This window comes from Tasmannia lanceolata, unplaced genomic scaffold, assembly GCF_043159265.1.
Source record: "Tasmannia lanceolata isolate RefF3 unplaced genomic scaffold, GAP_Taslan_0.1 ptg000011l, whole genome shotgun sequence".
Classification (NCBI taxonomy): Eukaryota; Viridiplantae; Streptophyta; class Magnoliopsida; order Canellales; family Winteraceae; genus Tasmannia; species Tasmannia lanceolata.
The window spans coordinates 24,421,133-24,436,305 of NW_027518688.1; the positions used below are offsets into that span (position 1 = coordinate 24,421,133).

A 15,173-nucleotide genomic window follows, 5' to 3' on the forward strand; every position below is an offset into this window, starting at 1 on the left:
CTTATTGAGAGATGCGACATATTGTCCAAATGTGCCACACCCTGGCGAGTCCTCTGTCGTCTGGTACCAGCCCGTCTTAAGGGAGATGTCTCACTACCACCATTGGTGGGATCTGCTTCTGCAGATGGTGGGTGGTGAGACATGGGGGTATGGTCATCTGCAAAGTCATCCCCAATGTCATCAAGACTGACCTCCTGCGAACTTGCTATGCTTGGATTCTCATGCGTCCTAGACCTGGCCCCTTTCGCGAACTCATCTCCAAAGATTTTGCACATATCGTCATGCAAAACATGATGGGTAGTGAAGTGTTGGGAAGGCGTACCTGTTTTGGGAAGGAGGATGAGTGGAGGAGAGGGTCTGCAAATCCGATCTGCAGGTGGAAGATCACGCGCTAGGGTTTCTGTATTTTTTTTCTCGCGAGTGCTTCTTCGAATGAAGAGTGTGAGAGGTGAGGTGGTATCCGAGGGTTAGACTCGAATTCTAAGTCTCTGAAATTAACTCGACACGTCAGATTAGTCGGATTCCACGTAAGTTAATGGTTTCTTAGCGCTTTCTGTATCTTGGACAACTAAACGACCAAATTAGCGAGATTCCACAGAAAGCAGAGCTATTTTCTTTTCCGTTTCCGTTTCCCATGCGCAACTGAACAGGCCCTATATGATCTGAAAAGAGACGAATGGGCCCATAAGTGTTGGAAAATATCAAAAAGTAAATTTTCTTTTAACACATGGCAGATTTTCACTGCAGGTCCGTTTTAGGTCCTACTCTAGATCTCCATATGACCATATCATTTTCCTTTTTACTATTGTTAAATTAAATTGTGTATTGTCTCTCATTAGAATTTCAAGTTATAAGGCCCTCAAAGAGGGATTAAAAAACTCAAAAAAACTAAATTGGATTAGTGGATGGCCAAGGTAGTGTCCAAACTTGGTTGGACAAATATGACACCCCATGAAAGTAGTAAAAAGCGAGTTCAAGGCTCATTGAAAAATCAGCAAATACCAAGCAAAATTGGAAAACAGATAGCCGCCTCCACCCATGGACCTCCGTGAAATCCCAAGGAGCTCCGCACAGTGGTTCTGTCCAAAATAAAAAATTGTGTAACGGCTTGAACAGAGCGCCGCACGAAGCCTCTGTACTAGCTGTTGGGAGACCAGTAACGGCTAGTTTTGCCACCCCTCTATAAATATGGTCATTGGGCTCATTTAAAACCAGCTCAATTGCTTACCTATTCCTTTTAGGGTCATTTACTTGCCTAAAAATCTTCACTTTGATCAAATTCTTCACTCACAACTTCTCTCAAGTGCCTTAACTTGTGAATTTCTTTGAGAGACTACTAGGATCAACTAGTAATCATTCTTTGAGCGTGAGAAGTGCTTTGGAACTAAGAGGCAAGAGAGCTAGTTATTTTCCTCTCTTCATTGTACTTTATAGGGATTCGCACTCTTGTTTTCTTGCGCAAGTGTTGTGACAAGGGATCTCCTGCATTTTGACAAAGGCTATCAGGATAACTGATTCAGATACTCGAGATCTGACATAGTTGCTCGATCACTGCAAAGCAAAAGAATCATCAACAAGAGAATCATACTTAATGGAATGCCATAGTAAAGGCACTGATTTAATCAGGGCAGAAAATGGGGATTGGGTTACAGATTCTACTATTATAGGGAATGCGAGGGCGGAGGAATGGATATTCGATAAGAGGAGTGAAAGAGCCAAGGCGGAATGTAAGGCAATGGCCCTTAAGCTGAACCAAAGGAACCAGGAGAGAAGTTTGATTAGAGGGAAGGGTAGGTACGCTGAACCTTGTATTTAAGGCACTAGGAAACATAGAACATGATAGCTGTCTAGCCAGAGATTGTGCAAGAACCAGAGTACCCAAAAAAATAAAAAGAAGAAGAAAAAGATAAGAAAATAAAACTGAGGCATTGCCATTAAGGCCTAGTCAATCAACATGAAATGAAACGCTATTCAACTTCTAATATGTGGGCACCCTGACCTTGATTACAGAGCAGGTTACGATGTAGAATACCAAGACTAAACTGTCTACAGAATGTAGAAAACCAAAAGAAAATAAAGACCACTATCTAATATGGATGAAACCACACTATGCCCAAATTAAAGTACTATCACTTCCCACAGTTTTGGAGGACCCATGTACAAATCTACTACATGCCTCATGCCTCACATAATAGAAATAGTAAACACAACAAGCCACACACAATGAAGACATGAGTTCATATATAGTTCGACAATAATGTCAATATTTATGGGAGGAAAACAATCTTCTACTACAAGTAACAAGCACACAAGATAACAAGGAGATGGACACTGTTAGACCAAAAATCGGTAACAGGTACAGCAGTGGCGTAAGAGCTGAGAGCGAGCGACGAGGGAGGTTGAGTATGAGTCCTGCGGTGAGTGCTTAGTCCTGCACAAGGCAAGCGAGGTCAGAAGACCAGACCGGGTTTTACTCCGGACAGGCCCTTCGACACTCAAGTCAGTATGAGCAGGAGTGAAGGGGAGATGTCTTAAGAGTTTAGGGAGAGAAGGAATTTTCGCATTACCCATTAGTCTGAGCTTTAGTCCCCTATTTATAGGGAAAATCTGTTGAGGTGTCCTGGACAGGTGTCCAGGACAGGTGGCGGCCTGTGAGAGGCTGGATCTCACCTACTCTGAACAGGTGGCAGCCTGTGAGAGGCTGAGTCTCACCTACTCTGGGACAGGTGGCAGCCTGTGAGAGGCTGGGTCTTACCTACTTTGGGACAGGTGGCAGCCTGTGAGAGGCTGGATCTCACCTACTCTGAACAGGTGGCAGCCTGTGAGAGGCTGAGTCTCACCTACTCTGGGACAGGTGGCAGCCTGTGAGAGGCTGGTGTTTTCACACCCCATCAGTTGCCCCCCAGTTTTCCAAGTCATTGAAGGACTTGGGAAAGTGTGATCACTCGTTTTTCTGGATGGGGAGACGTTGTTCGGGGGTGAATCGAAGAATTTAGCACGGAGTCCGGAGTTCGCAGTCCGGAGTTCGGAGTTCGGAGTTCGGAGTTCGCAGTCCGGCGTACGGCTTCAACCGGACTGGCTCCTGGCGCATTACAGAGTCATTATATCCAGTCCGGAGTTCGCAGTCCGGCGTACGGCTTCAACCGGACTGGCTCCTGGCGCGTCACAGAATACATTATATCCAGTCCGGAGTTCGCAGTACGGCGTCCGGAGTTGGGAGTTCGTAGTCCGGAGTACGGCTTCAACCGGACTGGCTCCTGGCGCTTTACGGAATACATTATATCCAGTCCGGAGTTTGCAGTCCGGAGTCCGCAGTCCGCAGTCCGGAGTACGGCTTCAACCGGACTGGGTTCTGATGCTTCATAGAACGCGTTATATCCAGTACGGTTTTTTCCGGACTGAGTTTTGTCTTCTAGCGGCCAGTTCGGTGCGGACCGGACTGATTTTTGTCGTCTTGTGAGAACGCGTTATATCCAGTACGGTTTTTTTCGGACTGAATTTTGTCTTCTAGCGGCCAGTTCGGTGCGGACCGGACTGATTTTTGTCGTCTTGTGAGAACGCGTTATATCCAGTACGGTTTTTTCCGGACTGAATTTTGTCTTCTAGCGGCCAGTTCGGTGCGGACCGGACTGATTTTTGTCGTCTTGTGAGAACGCGTTATATCCAGTACGGTTTTTTCCGGACTGAATTTTGTCTTCTAGCGGCCAGTTCGGTGCGGACCAGACTGATTTTTGTCGTCTTGTGAGAACGCGTTATATCCAGTACGGTTTTTTCCGGACTGAATGCGGAGTGCGGAGTGCGGAGTGCGGAGTGCGGAGTGCGGAGATCCATCTTTGGGACGTGAATGTTTACGCGCGTGCTTGATCGTATTGATGGTGGGAGAATGTGTCCGTCATAAATAGGGGACACGTGGCGCAATCCGGATGGCCTCGAGATGCGTGCATCGCATTTATTGCCCCACCGCCTCTGAAAAACTATATAAGGAGGTTTACCCCCCTTCACTTTTTACTTTTTACCTTTCATCTTTTTCCTCTTCTTGCTCTGGGAGTTTCCACTTCTCAGTTCGCAGCTCGCAGTCCACAGATTGCAGATCGCAGTTCGCAGTTCGTAGTCGCAGTTCGTAGCTCGCAGTCGCGTTCCAAGATCTGTTAAGGGCTCCACTCACCGGTATTCCTCTCAGCCCTTCCTTTTACTATGTCTGGTAGTACTTCCAATTCCGAGTCCGGTACGGGGTCCTCCACTAGCAGTATTTCGGAGTTTAGGATGCCTCAGGAGCCTTTTTTTGCTAGTCCGTCTGATAGGATAGACCTTGTAGATAGTGACGACGGAGGGGATAGGGATGAAGTGTTCTTAGATCTGAATGCCACTCCTCCCTTGACTGGCAGTCTCCCGCAAGCAGGAGGGAGTGTTGAGAGCGACGTTAATGAAGCGTCCACAACATTCCATCCTGGCCGGGCGGTGGAGGTGATCGCTAGAGCGCGGATGGATGCCGATCCAAAATACAACTTGCGAGCTCTAGTCGAGGAGAACTACCTCACCAGGTCTATGCTGGGAGATATCAGGGATAAATACTGCGTGCCCCCGAGATTTGAACTGAGGGCAGCTATAGAGGGAGACAGAGCCTGCAACGAGAGCCAGGATCTCTGTATTTATGAGGAGTCACTGAGGGCAGGACTCCGGTTTCCGTTGCACCCCTTTTTCTCAGCGGTGCTACGTTACTACGGACTAGCCCCGGCCCAGGTAGCTCCGAACTCATGGAGATTATTAGTTGGGTTTTTATACCTCGTCCACGGTCGGTTAGAGAGGAGTGTGACTTTGTCATTGTTCCGTGCTTGTGCACACCTGAAGAAGCATAAAGAAGGGGGCTGGATCTACATTAGCCAGCGCCCTGAACGGAAGATAATCACTGGCATTCCTTCGTCGATTCACTCGTGGAAGAATAGATTCTTCTATGTTGTGGATCAGGAGGCCAGTGAGCCCTGGTCCGTCCCTCTAGTGTGGGACACTCCAGATACCTCAAAACTGAGTCGAAAGCCGCTCCTCGAAGGTGAGGACAGGATAACATTCGCCTTGATGCGGAAGGAGATCGAGCAATCGGGCCTCATCCGTTGTAAGGAGTTTTCTGAAGAGGCGATTCTGGTCGGGCTGGGCGTGAGTGCCGCGACTCCAGGACGTATGTAGCTAGACTTGTCTATGCAATCTGTTTATTTTTTATATACTTGCTTCTGACCGTTGGCTGCTCATTTGTCTTGCAGAGATGAAGAAACAATCAACCGTCGAGAAAATCAGGCAGGGAGCTCAACCGCGAGCACAAGAAGGTGCTCAACAGGCGCAGCAGGAGCGCCAGAAGAGAAAAGCGACTGTGCTGGGGAGTCCGGCCCCGTCACAGGGCATTCCTCCCCTATCCCAGAGGCCCAAGACTAAGGTGAAGCTAATAGGCCCCTTTGCTCAGGGCGGTGGCTCTTCTAAGTCCGGTGGTGCTTCTACCGGAGCCGGTTCTGGGGCTCGCCCTCCTACGGGGATTAGTGAGCAAGTCTTTCGACCCAATTGGGCCGTTCTGAAGGATGACACTGCCTTAGGCGAGAGCCGGGTAGCAGCAGAGCTTATGAGCAAGTGTTTGCTGCAGAAGGACAAGCAACATGTCCTTTACGAGCCGCCAGCTACAGGAGAGGAGGCTGTGTTGTCCTCCGCTTACCAGGTAAGGAAGTAGTGCTTCGATTTGCTAACTTTCTGCCCATTTCTTCCTTTCACCATACTGATGCCTGTTTCTTTCTGTTCTTTCTTCAGATCTTGCTATACTATAATGACCTCAAGGAGAAGAGTAAGAGCTTCTCCCAAGCCATTACTTCATCTGAAGAGGTGAACGGAAAGTTGGCCGCTGAGGTGCAGGAGCTTCAAACGAGCATCGGGCGAATAGAGGAGGAGAGGAAGTTGTTAAAAGAAGATCTGGCCGCAGAGAAGAGGAAACTGGCCAAGGCTGCTGAAGCCATGGAGGCTCAAAGAGGAAGGGCTACTGACAGGCAGGAGAAGGCAGTGAAAGAGGCCACAGAGGCAAAGGAGGCTGAACTTTTCAGCCTGTCGAGCGAGGCTTACAGTCTTGGATACTACGACTGCCTCCAGGAGCTCCAGGCCTGCAATCCAAATCTATTGATGCAGAACATGACTCTCCCTGCCAGGCCGAAGATTACTGATGAGGAGCCAGATACTCCTGCTGATACTCCTGCTGACATCACCTCTCTTCCAGATGCTTAGATTTTTTTTTTTTTTTGTCTTTGTTTTGACCTCTTTTTGTAATGGTCCTTGAGACCCTACAGCTTTTACCAGCATGTTTAAAGTGAATTTTGTAATGGCCCTCGAGGCCCCACATATTCTGATCAATGAAATTTGTCTGTCTCTGATACTTCTCAACTGAGTGATTTGCTTGACTTTGTCTTTTTATTTTGATAACCTGTGAGTGAGGCCGTTGATGGTCGAATTGTGACGAACTGGTCTTTTAACAAGTACCCGAGTTTTGTGAACTGGGTTTCCATTGAGTACCCAAGTTTTGTGAACTGGGTTTCCAGTGAGTACCCAAGTTTAAGAACTGGGTTTCCAATGAGTACCCAAGTTTTGTGAACTGGGTTTCCAGTGAGTACCCAAGTTTTGTGAACTGGGTTTCCAGTGAGTACCCAAGTTTAAGAACTGGGTTTCCAATGAGTACCCAAGTTTTGTGAACTGGGTTTCCAGTGCGTACCCAAGTTTAAGAACTGGGTTTCCAGTGAGTACCCAAGTTTTGTGAACTGGGTTTCCAGTGCGTACCCAAGTTTAAGAACTGGGTTTCCAGTGCGTACCCAAGTTTAAGAACTGGGTTTCCAATGAGTACCCAAGTTTTGTGAACTGGGTTTCCAGTGCGTACCCAAGTTTAAGAACTGGGTTTCCAGTGCGTACCCAAGTTTTGTGAACTGGGTTTCCAGTGCGTACCCAAGTTTAAGAACTGGGTTTCCAATGCGTACCCAAGTTTAAGAACTGGGTTTCCAGTGCGTACCCAAGTTTAAGAACTGGGTTTCCAGTACGTACCCAAGTTTAAGAACTGGGTTTCCAATGAGTACCCAAGTTTTGTGAACTGGGTTTCCAGTGCGTACCCAAGTTTAAGAACTGGGTTTCCAATGAGTACCCAAGTTTTGTGAACTGGGTTTCCAGATATAAAAATGACACTGAATTTGCAAGAAGATTATTTATTCATAACAACAAATATACAAATTTACAAGATCACCTTTTCACGCCGGATAATTCGACTACTGATAATATTTCCTGAGGTTTTTGGAGTTCCATGCATGAGGTAATAGGTGCTCCTCCAGTGTCTCTAGCTTGTAGCTTCCTGGCCGGATAACTTCCTTCACTCGATAGGGTCCCTCCCAAGTTGGGGAAAGTTTCCCTACTTTCGTCGGCTGGGAGACGGCTGCCTTTCTCAGGACCAGATCCCCTGTCCTGAATTCTCTGGGGCGGATTTTGGAGTCGTGATAATTCGACACCCTCTGCTTATAAGCGGCGACCCGGATTCGAGATTCCTCCCGGATTTCTTCTAGTAAGTCGAGGTTGGCGCGGAGTCCGTCGCTGTTCAGTTGCTCATGGAAACTGATGACTCTGGGAGATGGGGTGCCTATATCAACAGGTATCACGGCTTCAGTTCCAAAAGAGAGGTTGAATGGTGATTCACCAGTCGTCGTGCGAGGAGTGGTGCAGTAAGCCCACAGAACATGGTAGAGCTCATCTGCCCATCGGCCAGCCTTTTCATCCAGCCTTTTCTTTATCCCTTGAAGCAAGATCCTATTGGTTACTTCCGTTTGCCCATTGGTCTGGGGGTGAGCAACCGAAGTGAATCTCTGTTCAATCTTTAGGTCAGAGCAGAACTTCCGAAAGTTCCGGCAGTCGAACTGTTTGCCGTTATCTGTGATTAAGGCACGGGGAATCCCAAATCTGCAGACCACTGCCTTCCAGAAGAAATTCTGTATATTCTGCTCAGTGATCTGGGCTAGAGGTTCTGCCTCCACCCACTTGGTGAAGTAGTCGATTGCCACTACTACGAATATGCGCTTTCCGGAAGCCGGTGGAAAAGGACCCAGAATGTCCATCCCCCATACTGCAAAAGGGAGTGGACTGATAATTGGGGCCATCGCCACAGCAGGCTGGTGGATGGTGGGGGAGAATTTCTGGCACCTCTCGCACTTTTTAACCAGATTCAGCGCGTCTTGTCGTATGGTGGGCCAATACAATCCTCTGAGGAGTACCTTGATCGCCAGGGCTTTGCCCCCCAGATGTTCTCCACAGATTCCTTCATGAGTCTCTTGCAATGCGTACGCGGCGTTACTTGGTCCCAGACACTTCAGGTACGGGAGAGTGTAGGACCTTTTATACAAAATGTCACCGCTGAGGGAGAATCGGGCGGCTCTCTGTATCACCTTACGGGCTTCCTTCTTATCTTCGGGAAGTTTCGCGTCCCGTAAGTAATGAATGATCTCATCCATCCAGCACGGCTCGTTCTCCACCTGCATTATATCTGCGGCTTCTCTTTCGATGCTAGATCTTTGTAGAAATTCCATACGTATGCTTCCAAGAGTGGTGTATCCAGAAGCAGCCAGCTTCGACAGTACATCTGCTTTGGCATTTTCTGTCTGTGGTATTCTGATGACCTCGAAACTGGCAAACCGGCTGGAGAGTTGATGAACCTTAGCAAGATACTTAACCATACGCTCATCTCGGGCTTCGTAGACCCCTTGGATCTGATTTGCTACCAGCTGTGAGTCGCAGTATGCTTTTAATTTCCGGGCGCCGGTCTGAATTGCTAGGTTCATTCCGGCAAGGAGGGCTTCATATTCTGCCTCATTGTTGGACGCACGGAATCCGAATCTCAGAGCATAATCCGCAGTGAACTCCTCAGGCCCAGTGAGGATGAGGCCTGCTCCACAGCCGTTTTTATTTGAAGAACCGTCGACATATACTTCCCAAGTTGGTGTGCTGGTCATGGAGTCCTGCTCTGCCAGGGGTTGCAAGATTTCTGTCTGAGTTTCTGCTATGCATTCGTCAGGAACCGCTTTCTCTGCAACTGGGAGTTGTACCGTTTCAGGGTCGGCGACTGGTTGGGGGATGGTGCACTCTGCTACGAAATCTGCCAGTACTTGGGCCTTGATGGCTGGCCTTGGAGCGTACTGGATGTCGAACTCGCTCAGCTCTACGGCCCATTTCACAAGTCGTCCGGAGATATCTGGTCGATGGAGTACTTGCCGGAGCGGCTGGTCAGTCAAGACCTTTACAGTATGAGCTTGAAAGTACGGTCTTAATTTTCTTGCAGCCATTACCAGCGCGTAAGCCAATTTCTCGACCCGCTGGTACCTTGTTTCTGCGTCGTGAAGAACCTTGCTGACATAATAGATTGGTTTTTGCTGGCGGTGCTCTTCGCGGACGAGGACAGCTGCCAGTGCCGTGGAGCTAACGGAGAGATATAGAAATAACTCCTCACCTGGCTCCGGCTTTGTTAATAGTGGCGGGGAGGACAGATACCTTTTCAGCTCGTCGAAGGCAATCTGGCATTCTTCCGTCCAGGGCGCAGTTTTGAGGCCCTTAACCGCACTGAAAAAAGGCAGGCATCTCTCCGCCGATTTGGAGATGAAGCGACCCAGCGCCGCTATCATTCCCGTGAGCCGCTGAACTTCTCTGATGGTTCTTGGGGCGGTAAGCTCTATCACAGCTCTGATCTTCTCGGGATTTGCTTCTATCCCTCGCTGACTCACCATGAATCCCAAGAACTTCCCCGAACTGACACCAAAGGTGCACTTGGTGGGGTTGAGTTTCATGTTGTGCTTCTTGAGGACCTGAAATGTTTCTCTGAGATCAGACACGTGGTCCTGTGCGCTTCGACTTTTGACCAGCATATCATCCACATACACTTCCATATTTCGGCCGATCTGGTTCTGAAAAAGTCTGTTCACCAGCCTTTGGTAAGTAGCTCCGGCGTTTTTGAGGCCGAAGGGCATGACTCGATAGCAATAAGTCCCTTGATCTGTGACGAATGAGGTCTTTGGTATATCCGATTCGTACATCCTGATCTGGTTATATCCGGAGAAGGCGTCCATGAAGCTCAACAGTTCATGACCCGCCGTGGCGTCGATGAGCTGATCGATCTTCGGGAGCGGATAACTGTCCTTTGGACAAGCCTTATTCAGATCAGTAAAATCGACGCAGGTTCTCCACTTTCCATTAGTCTTCTTGACTAGGACTACATTTGCTAGCCAGTCCGGATATCGAATCTCGCGAATGAAGTCAGCCTTCAGAAGCCTCTCCACTTCTTCTTTTATTGCCTGTCGCCTTTCAAAAGCAAAGTGTCTCCTTTTCTGTTTCACCGGTCTGCAGGTTGAATCGACACCAAGCCTATGAGTGCTGATCTCTGGATCGATGCCGGGCATATCGGCAGGAACCCATGCAAAGACATCTGCATTGCCCTGGAGAAACTCGGTGAGTTGATGTTGAATGCTACTACTAAGGGAGGAACCGATCAGAGCGACTTTCTCACCGTCCTCCGGGCACAGTGGGATGGAGAGTAGGTCCTCAGCGGGTTGAGTACCCCTGAGTTCGTCCCTTACATCAAGCAGTTCGATTGGCAGTGATTCCACTGCGTTTTTTCCTTTCAGTGCCATTGCATAGCACTCCCTTGATTGAGGCTGATCTCCGCGAACTTCCCCCACACCATTAGGGGTTATGAATTTCATTTTTTGGTGGTAGGCTGAGGCGACTGCTCGGATCAGATTCTGGCCAGGCCGTCCCAAGATAGCATTATAGACCGAGGTGGCCTTCACTACCAGGAAGTTAACCATGGCGAACGCTTGACATGGTGAATCTCCGACAAGAACAGGGAGCTCGATCTGTCCTACCACTTTTACGACCTCTCCGGAGAAGCCGAACAAATCTGAGTTCGCCGGCCTTAGACGGTCGTCGCCTATCATCATTTTCTCGAAGGCATGGTAGTATAGAATATCCGCTGAGCTCCCGTTGTCCACAAGAATTTTCTTTACCTCCCAGTTGGCAACGAGCATGGTTAACACCAATGCATCGTCGTGGGGCAAAATAAGGCTGTCCAGATCTGCGTCTGAGAAGGAGATCTCATTCTCCGTTCTTGACTTTTTGCTGGTTGTGTGAACGGCGTTAACTTGCCGTGGATATGCTTTTCGAGCAGCAGAGGAGGTGCCCCCGGCGGCTGATCCGCCCATGATTGTATTGATAACCCCCCTTGGTTGAGATCGGGGTGCCTCAGGCTGCGCGTCGGTGACCTGAGAAGTCTTATCCTGAGGAGGGGGCTGCGGTGATCTTCGAGGGCTACGGCCCTGGGGACTCTTTCCTTTGCGCCCTTGGGTGCGACCGTCATTCTGGATGTATTTTTTCAAATAACCCCGGCTGATCAGCTGCTCAATTTCTCCCTTGAGCTGCCAGCAATCCTCTGTGTCATGGCCGTGGTCCTTGTGGAACCGACAGTACTTTGAAGGATCTCTTCTGTTTCCTTTGGAGATCATTCTAGGCGGCCACTTCACAAACTCCTCCTCACTGATCGCTGCCAGTATGTGCTTTCTAGAGGTATTGAGAGGTGTGAAGTTCTCTTCTCTTCTCTGAGGGGGTGGAGACTTCTCTTTCCTGGGAGGTTTATCCTCCCTACGCTGTTTAGGCAGATTCTTCTCTTCAGAGGTTATCCTCCGGTTTGAATTAAGAGCTGCCAGTGTTTCTTCCACTGTTATGTACTCTTCTGCCCCGGTCATGAGATCCGCCAGTGAGTGCGGATTTTGCCGAGCCACCGCTCGACGGAAATCATCAGATCTTGCACCGGTGAGGAGTGCGTTCATAGCCGCTGAGGGATCTAAATTGGGCACCTGTAGTGCCTCCCTGTTGAAGCGGCGGACGAACACCTTCAGGGGCTCATTGTCTTCCTGTCGCAAGGCCATCAGGGAAGCTGTTGTTTTCTTTGGCCTGCGGCTGCTCATGAAGTGGCGGACGAGGTCCTCTCCAAAATCGTCGAAATTGTTGATGGAGTTTGGTTTGATCCTGGAGTACCAGTCTCTTGCCGCGCCAGTGAGCGTCGTTGGGAAGGCTCTGCAGATGAAGCCGTCGGAGGCGCCGTGGAGGAGCATCATTGTTCTAAATGTCTCCAGATGATCCACGGGATCGGTAGTGCCGTCGTACTGAGGGACGGCAGGCATCTTAAATCCTCTGGGTGCTGGAGCACTCAGGACATCCTTAGTGAATGGCGTTCTGCTTGAGAACGCTCTAGAGGCGGGCCGGCTCTGATCCTTCGCCAATTCCTCTATCCGGTGGTTCATCTCCTCCATTCTCTGTAGCAGCGGATCCGTTCTGCGGTCTGGGGACCTGATTCTTCCCACAAATGGGCTTGCCGCAGAACCGGACTGACTTTCCGGACTCCTACGACGAGGTCGAGATTTTGCCGGTGGCAAACGATCTTCGTGAGGCCGGCGCCTCTGCGTGGAGCGAGACCGCGATCTTTCGCGGTGATGAGGTTCTGTCTGGGCGTGCCTCACTATGGGGCGATAAACTTGTCTAGCGGAGTGATGAGTTCTGCCCTCCCCGTGACGTGATGACTCTCCCCTGTGGACTCCTTGGGCAGATCGCGGGGCCTCTGGAGGAGGTGGAGGGGGTGCTTGAAGTAGTTGTTGGTACTGACCAACAAGGGCCGTCATCTGCTGGAAGAGGGCTTGGACTTGCTCCGAGGTGGGCACGGGATTGTGATGCTCCGAGCGAGAAAGGCTTTGGTCGGCAGAAGCTGCCACTACCATCGAGGCGATTCGACCGCTCCGGGTCCTGCGAGGTAGCGCGGCTTGGTCGTTCTGCGCAGAAGCTAATCGCGCACTCTTGCGCCCTGCCATTTTGTAAGTGAGATGTAAGAACAGCTTTTAGTTCTTGTCCCACGGATGGCGCCAATCTGTTAGACCAAAAATCGGTAACAGGTACAGCAGTGGCGTAAGAGCTGAGAGCGAGCGACGAGGGAGGTTGAGTATGAGTCCTGCGGTGAGTGCTTAGTCCTGCACAAGGCAAGCGAGGTCAGAAGACCAGACCGGGTTTTACTCCGGACAGGCCCTTCGACACTCAAGTCAGTATGAGCAGAAGTGAAGGGGAGATGTCTTAAGAGTTTAGGGAGAGAAGGGATTTTCGCATTACCCATTAGTCTGAGCTTTAGTCCCCTATTTATAGGGAAAATCTGTTGAGGTGTCCTGGACAGGTGTCCAGGACAGGTGGCGGCCTGTGAGAGGCTGGATCTCACCTACTCTGAACAGGTGGCAGCCTGTGAGAGGCTGAGTCTCACCTACTCTGGGACAGGTGGCAGCCTGTGAGAGGCTGGGTCTCACCTACTTTGGGACAGGTGGCAGCCTGTGAGAGGCTGGATCTCACCTACTCTGAACAGGTGGCAGCCTGTGAGAGGCTGAGTCTCACCTACTCTGGGACAGGTGGCAGCCTGTGAGAGGCTGGTGTTTTCACACCCCATCAGACACCAATTCCTTAACACTCTCAACACTAAACACTCTCAACCTAGAAGATTGTGATCTCTAGGTTGAGTGATCATTATCACTTCTCACACATTCAAGCTCTCTCTCTCTCTCTCTCTCTCTGTTTTTCACGTCCTGGTGGGTCGTGTGGCCAATAGCCCTCGAAAATCCATTATTTGTTGAGCCAAACCGTTCATTTGGGGCCATTTTCTTTGAAGATCCAAACCGTTATTTGTTGAGCTTGCCCCAAAAATCCCTCCATCGGATGATCCTAGCCCCCTATCTAATACGTCAACACCTTAACTAAAAATTTCTACAGTTGGAAGAGTTGAGATCATCTTAGGGAGATGACTTTTGAGGCAAGGCCTATGTACAACAAATTCTTTGCGACTAATGATAACAATAACGAGTAGAGAACCAAAAGCGGAACCGAACACAAATAAAGTATTTGCACGTTAGCAATCTTGTTCCTTAATGTTTGGCTTTTTATCCTTTGAAATGGCAAAACTATTAGGGGTGGTTATTCGGTTATAACCGAACCGAAATAACCGAAATAATTTCGGTTATCAAATTTCGGTAACCGAAACCGAACCGAAATTTTTAAAAACCGAACCGATAAAAAATTCGGTTATTTCGGTTATTTCAGTTAACCGAATAGTGTGAGAAAAAGAGGGAAAAACAAAATCTCGCTTTCGATCGGAGGGCTAGGATCATCCAATCGAAATGATTTTTTGAGCACACCCTAATTAAGTTGTGATAAATCAAATGGACGGTTTTGATCATCCTACGGAGTGCCCATATAGCACTTTTTTTTAAATTTTAAATAATGGTTTTTATCATAATTTCGGTTCTTTCGGTTAACCGATTTTTTTTTTGAGATAACCGAAACCGAAATCGAAACCGAATAACCGAATTTCCCAAAAAAAAAAAAACAGAAACCGAGCCGAACCGACCGAGCCAATTCGGTTCGGTTCGGTTATTCGGTTATAACCGAATAATGAACACCCCTAAAAACTACCCTCCCATGCCATGTGGCATGTGGATATTTTGTCCGGTTCCACTCCAGGTCTCCATGGCAGCGCCCCTAAAGCTAAACAAAAACGCATCTATTTGTTACTTTCAGTTAGATGAGTCTAGGGCTGGCAACAGGGTGGGGCGGGGCCGGATGTTGCATTCCCCATCCTGCACCCGCGGGGGAAATCCCTGTCCCATCTCCTCCCAAATGAAATAAGAAATGCGAGAACTGCTTACATATGAAATATAAGACAAACTTAAATCACAAGCATATTATTATGGAAAATGATATTTGCACAACCTCAGTTGTCTTTGGCTCGCGAAAGCCTTTGGGAAATGAAATGATCATTTGATAGTTCTTTAACTACTAAAAGCCAAGATTAGTTTGAAAATATTAAAGTATGTGTGCTGATATCATTTCCCATTTTCCCTTGTACCCGTAGGGATATATTTGAAATTTCAAATTTTAAATAAGTTATTTTTTATAATGCAAGGTACTAGTATGGCTATTGAATTGGGGCGGGGCGGGGCGGGGCCGGGCCAAGGTCTTCCCCATCGCCGCACTGGGACCGCCTAGGTCGGGGAATCCCCGACCCTAACGGGACGGGGCGGGTCACCGGTTTTCCGGGTTAAATTGCCAGT

At 48.9% G+C, this 15,173-nt stretch overlaps 1 protein-coding gene across 1 annotated transcript; it reads left to right on the top strand.

The window, feature by feature from the left end:
• The first annotated feature begins 1,591 nt into the window (after positions 1–1,591).
• On the top strand, positions 1,592–6,383 carry LOC143886069 (uncharacterized). The gene is made up of 4 exons (XM_077390050.1): positions 1,592–1,790; positions 5,256–5,362; positions 5,471–5,698; positions 5,788–6,383. The coding sequence occupies exons 1-4, from the start codon at positions 1,592–1,594 to the stop codon at positions 6,250–6,252; spliced, it is 999 nt and encodes a 332-aa protein (XP_077246165.1). The 3' UTR covers positions 6,253–6,383.
• The last annotated feature ends 8,790 nt before the right edge of the window (positions 6,384–15,173 follow it).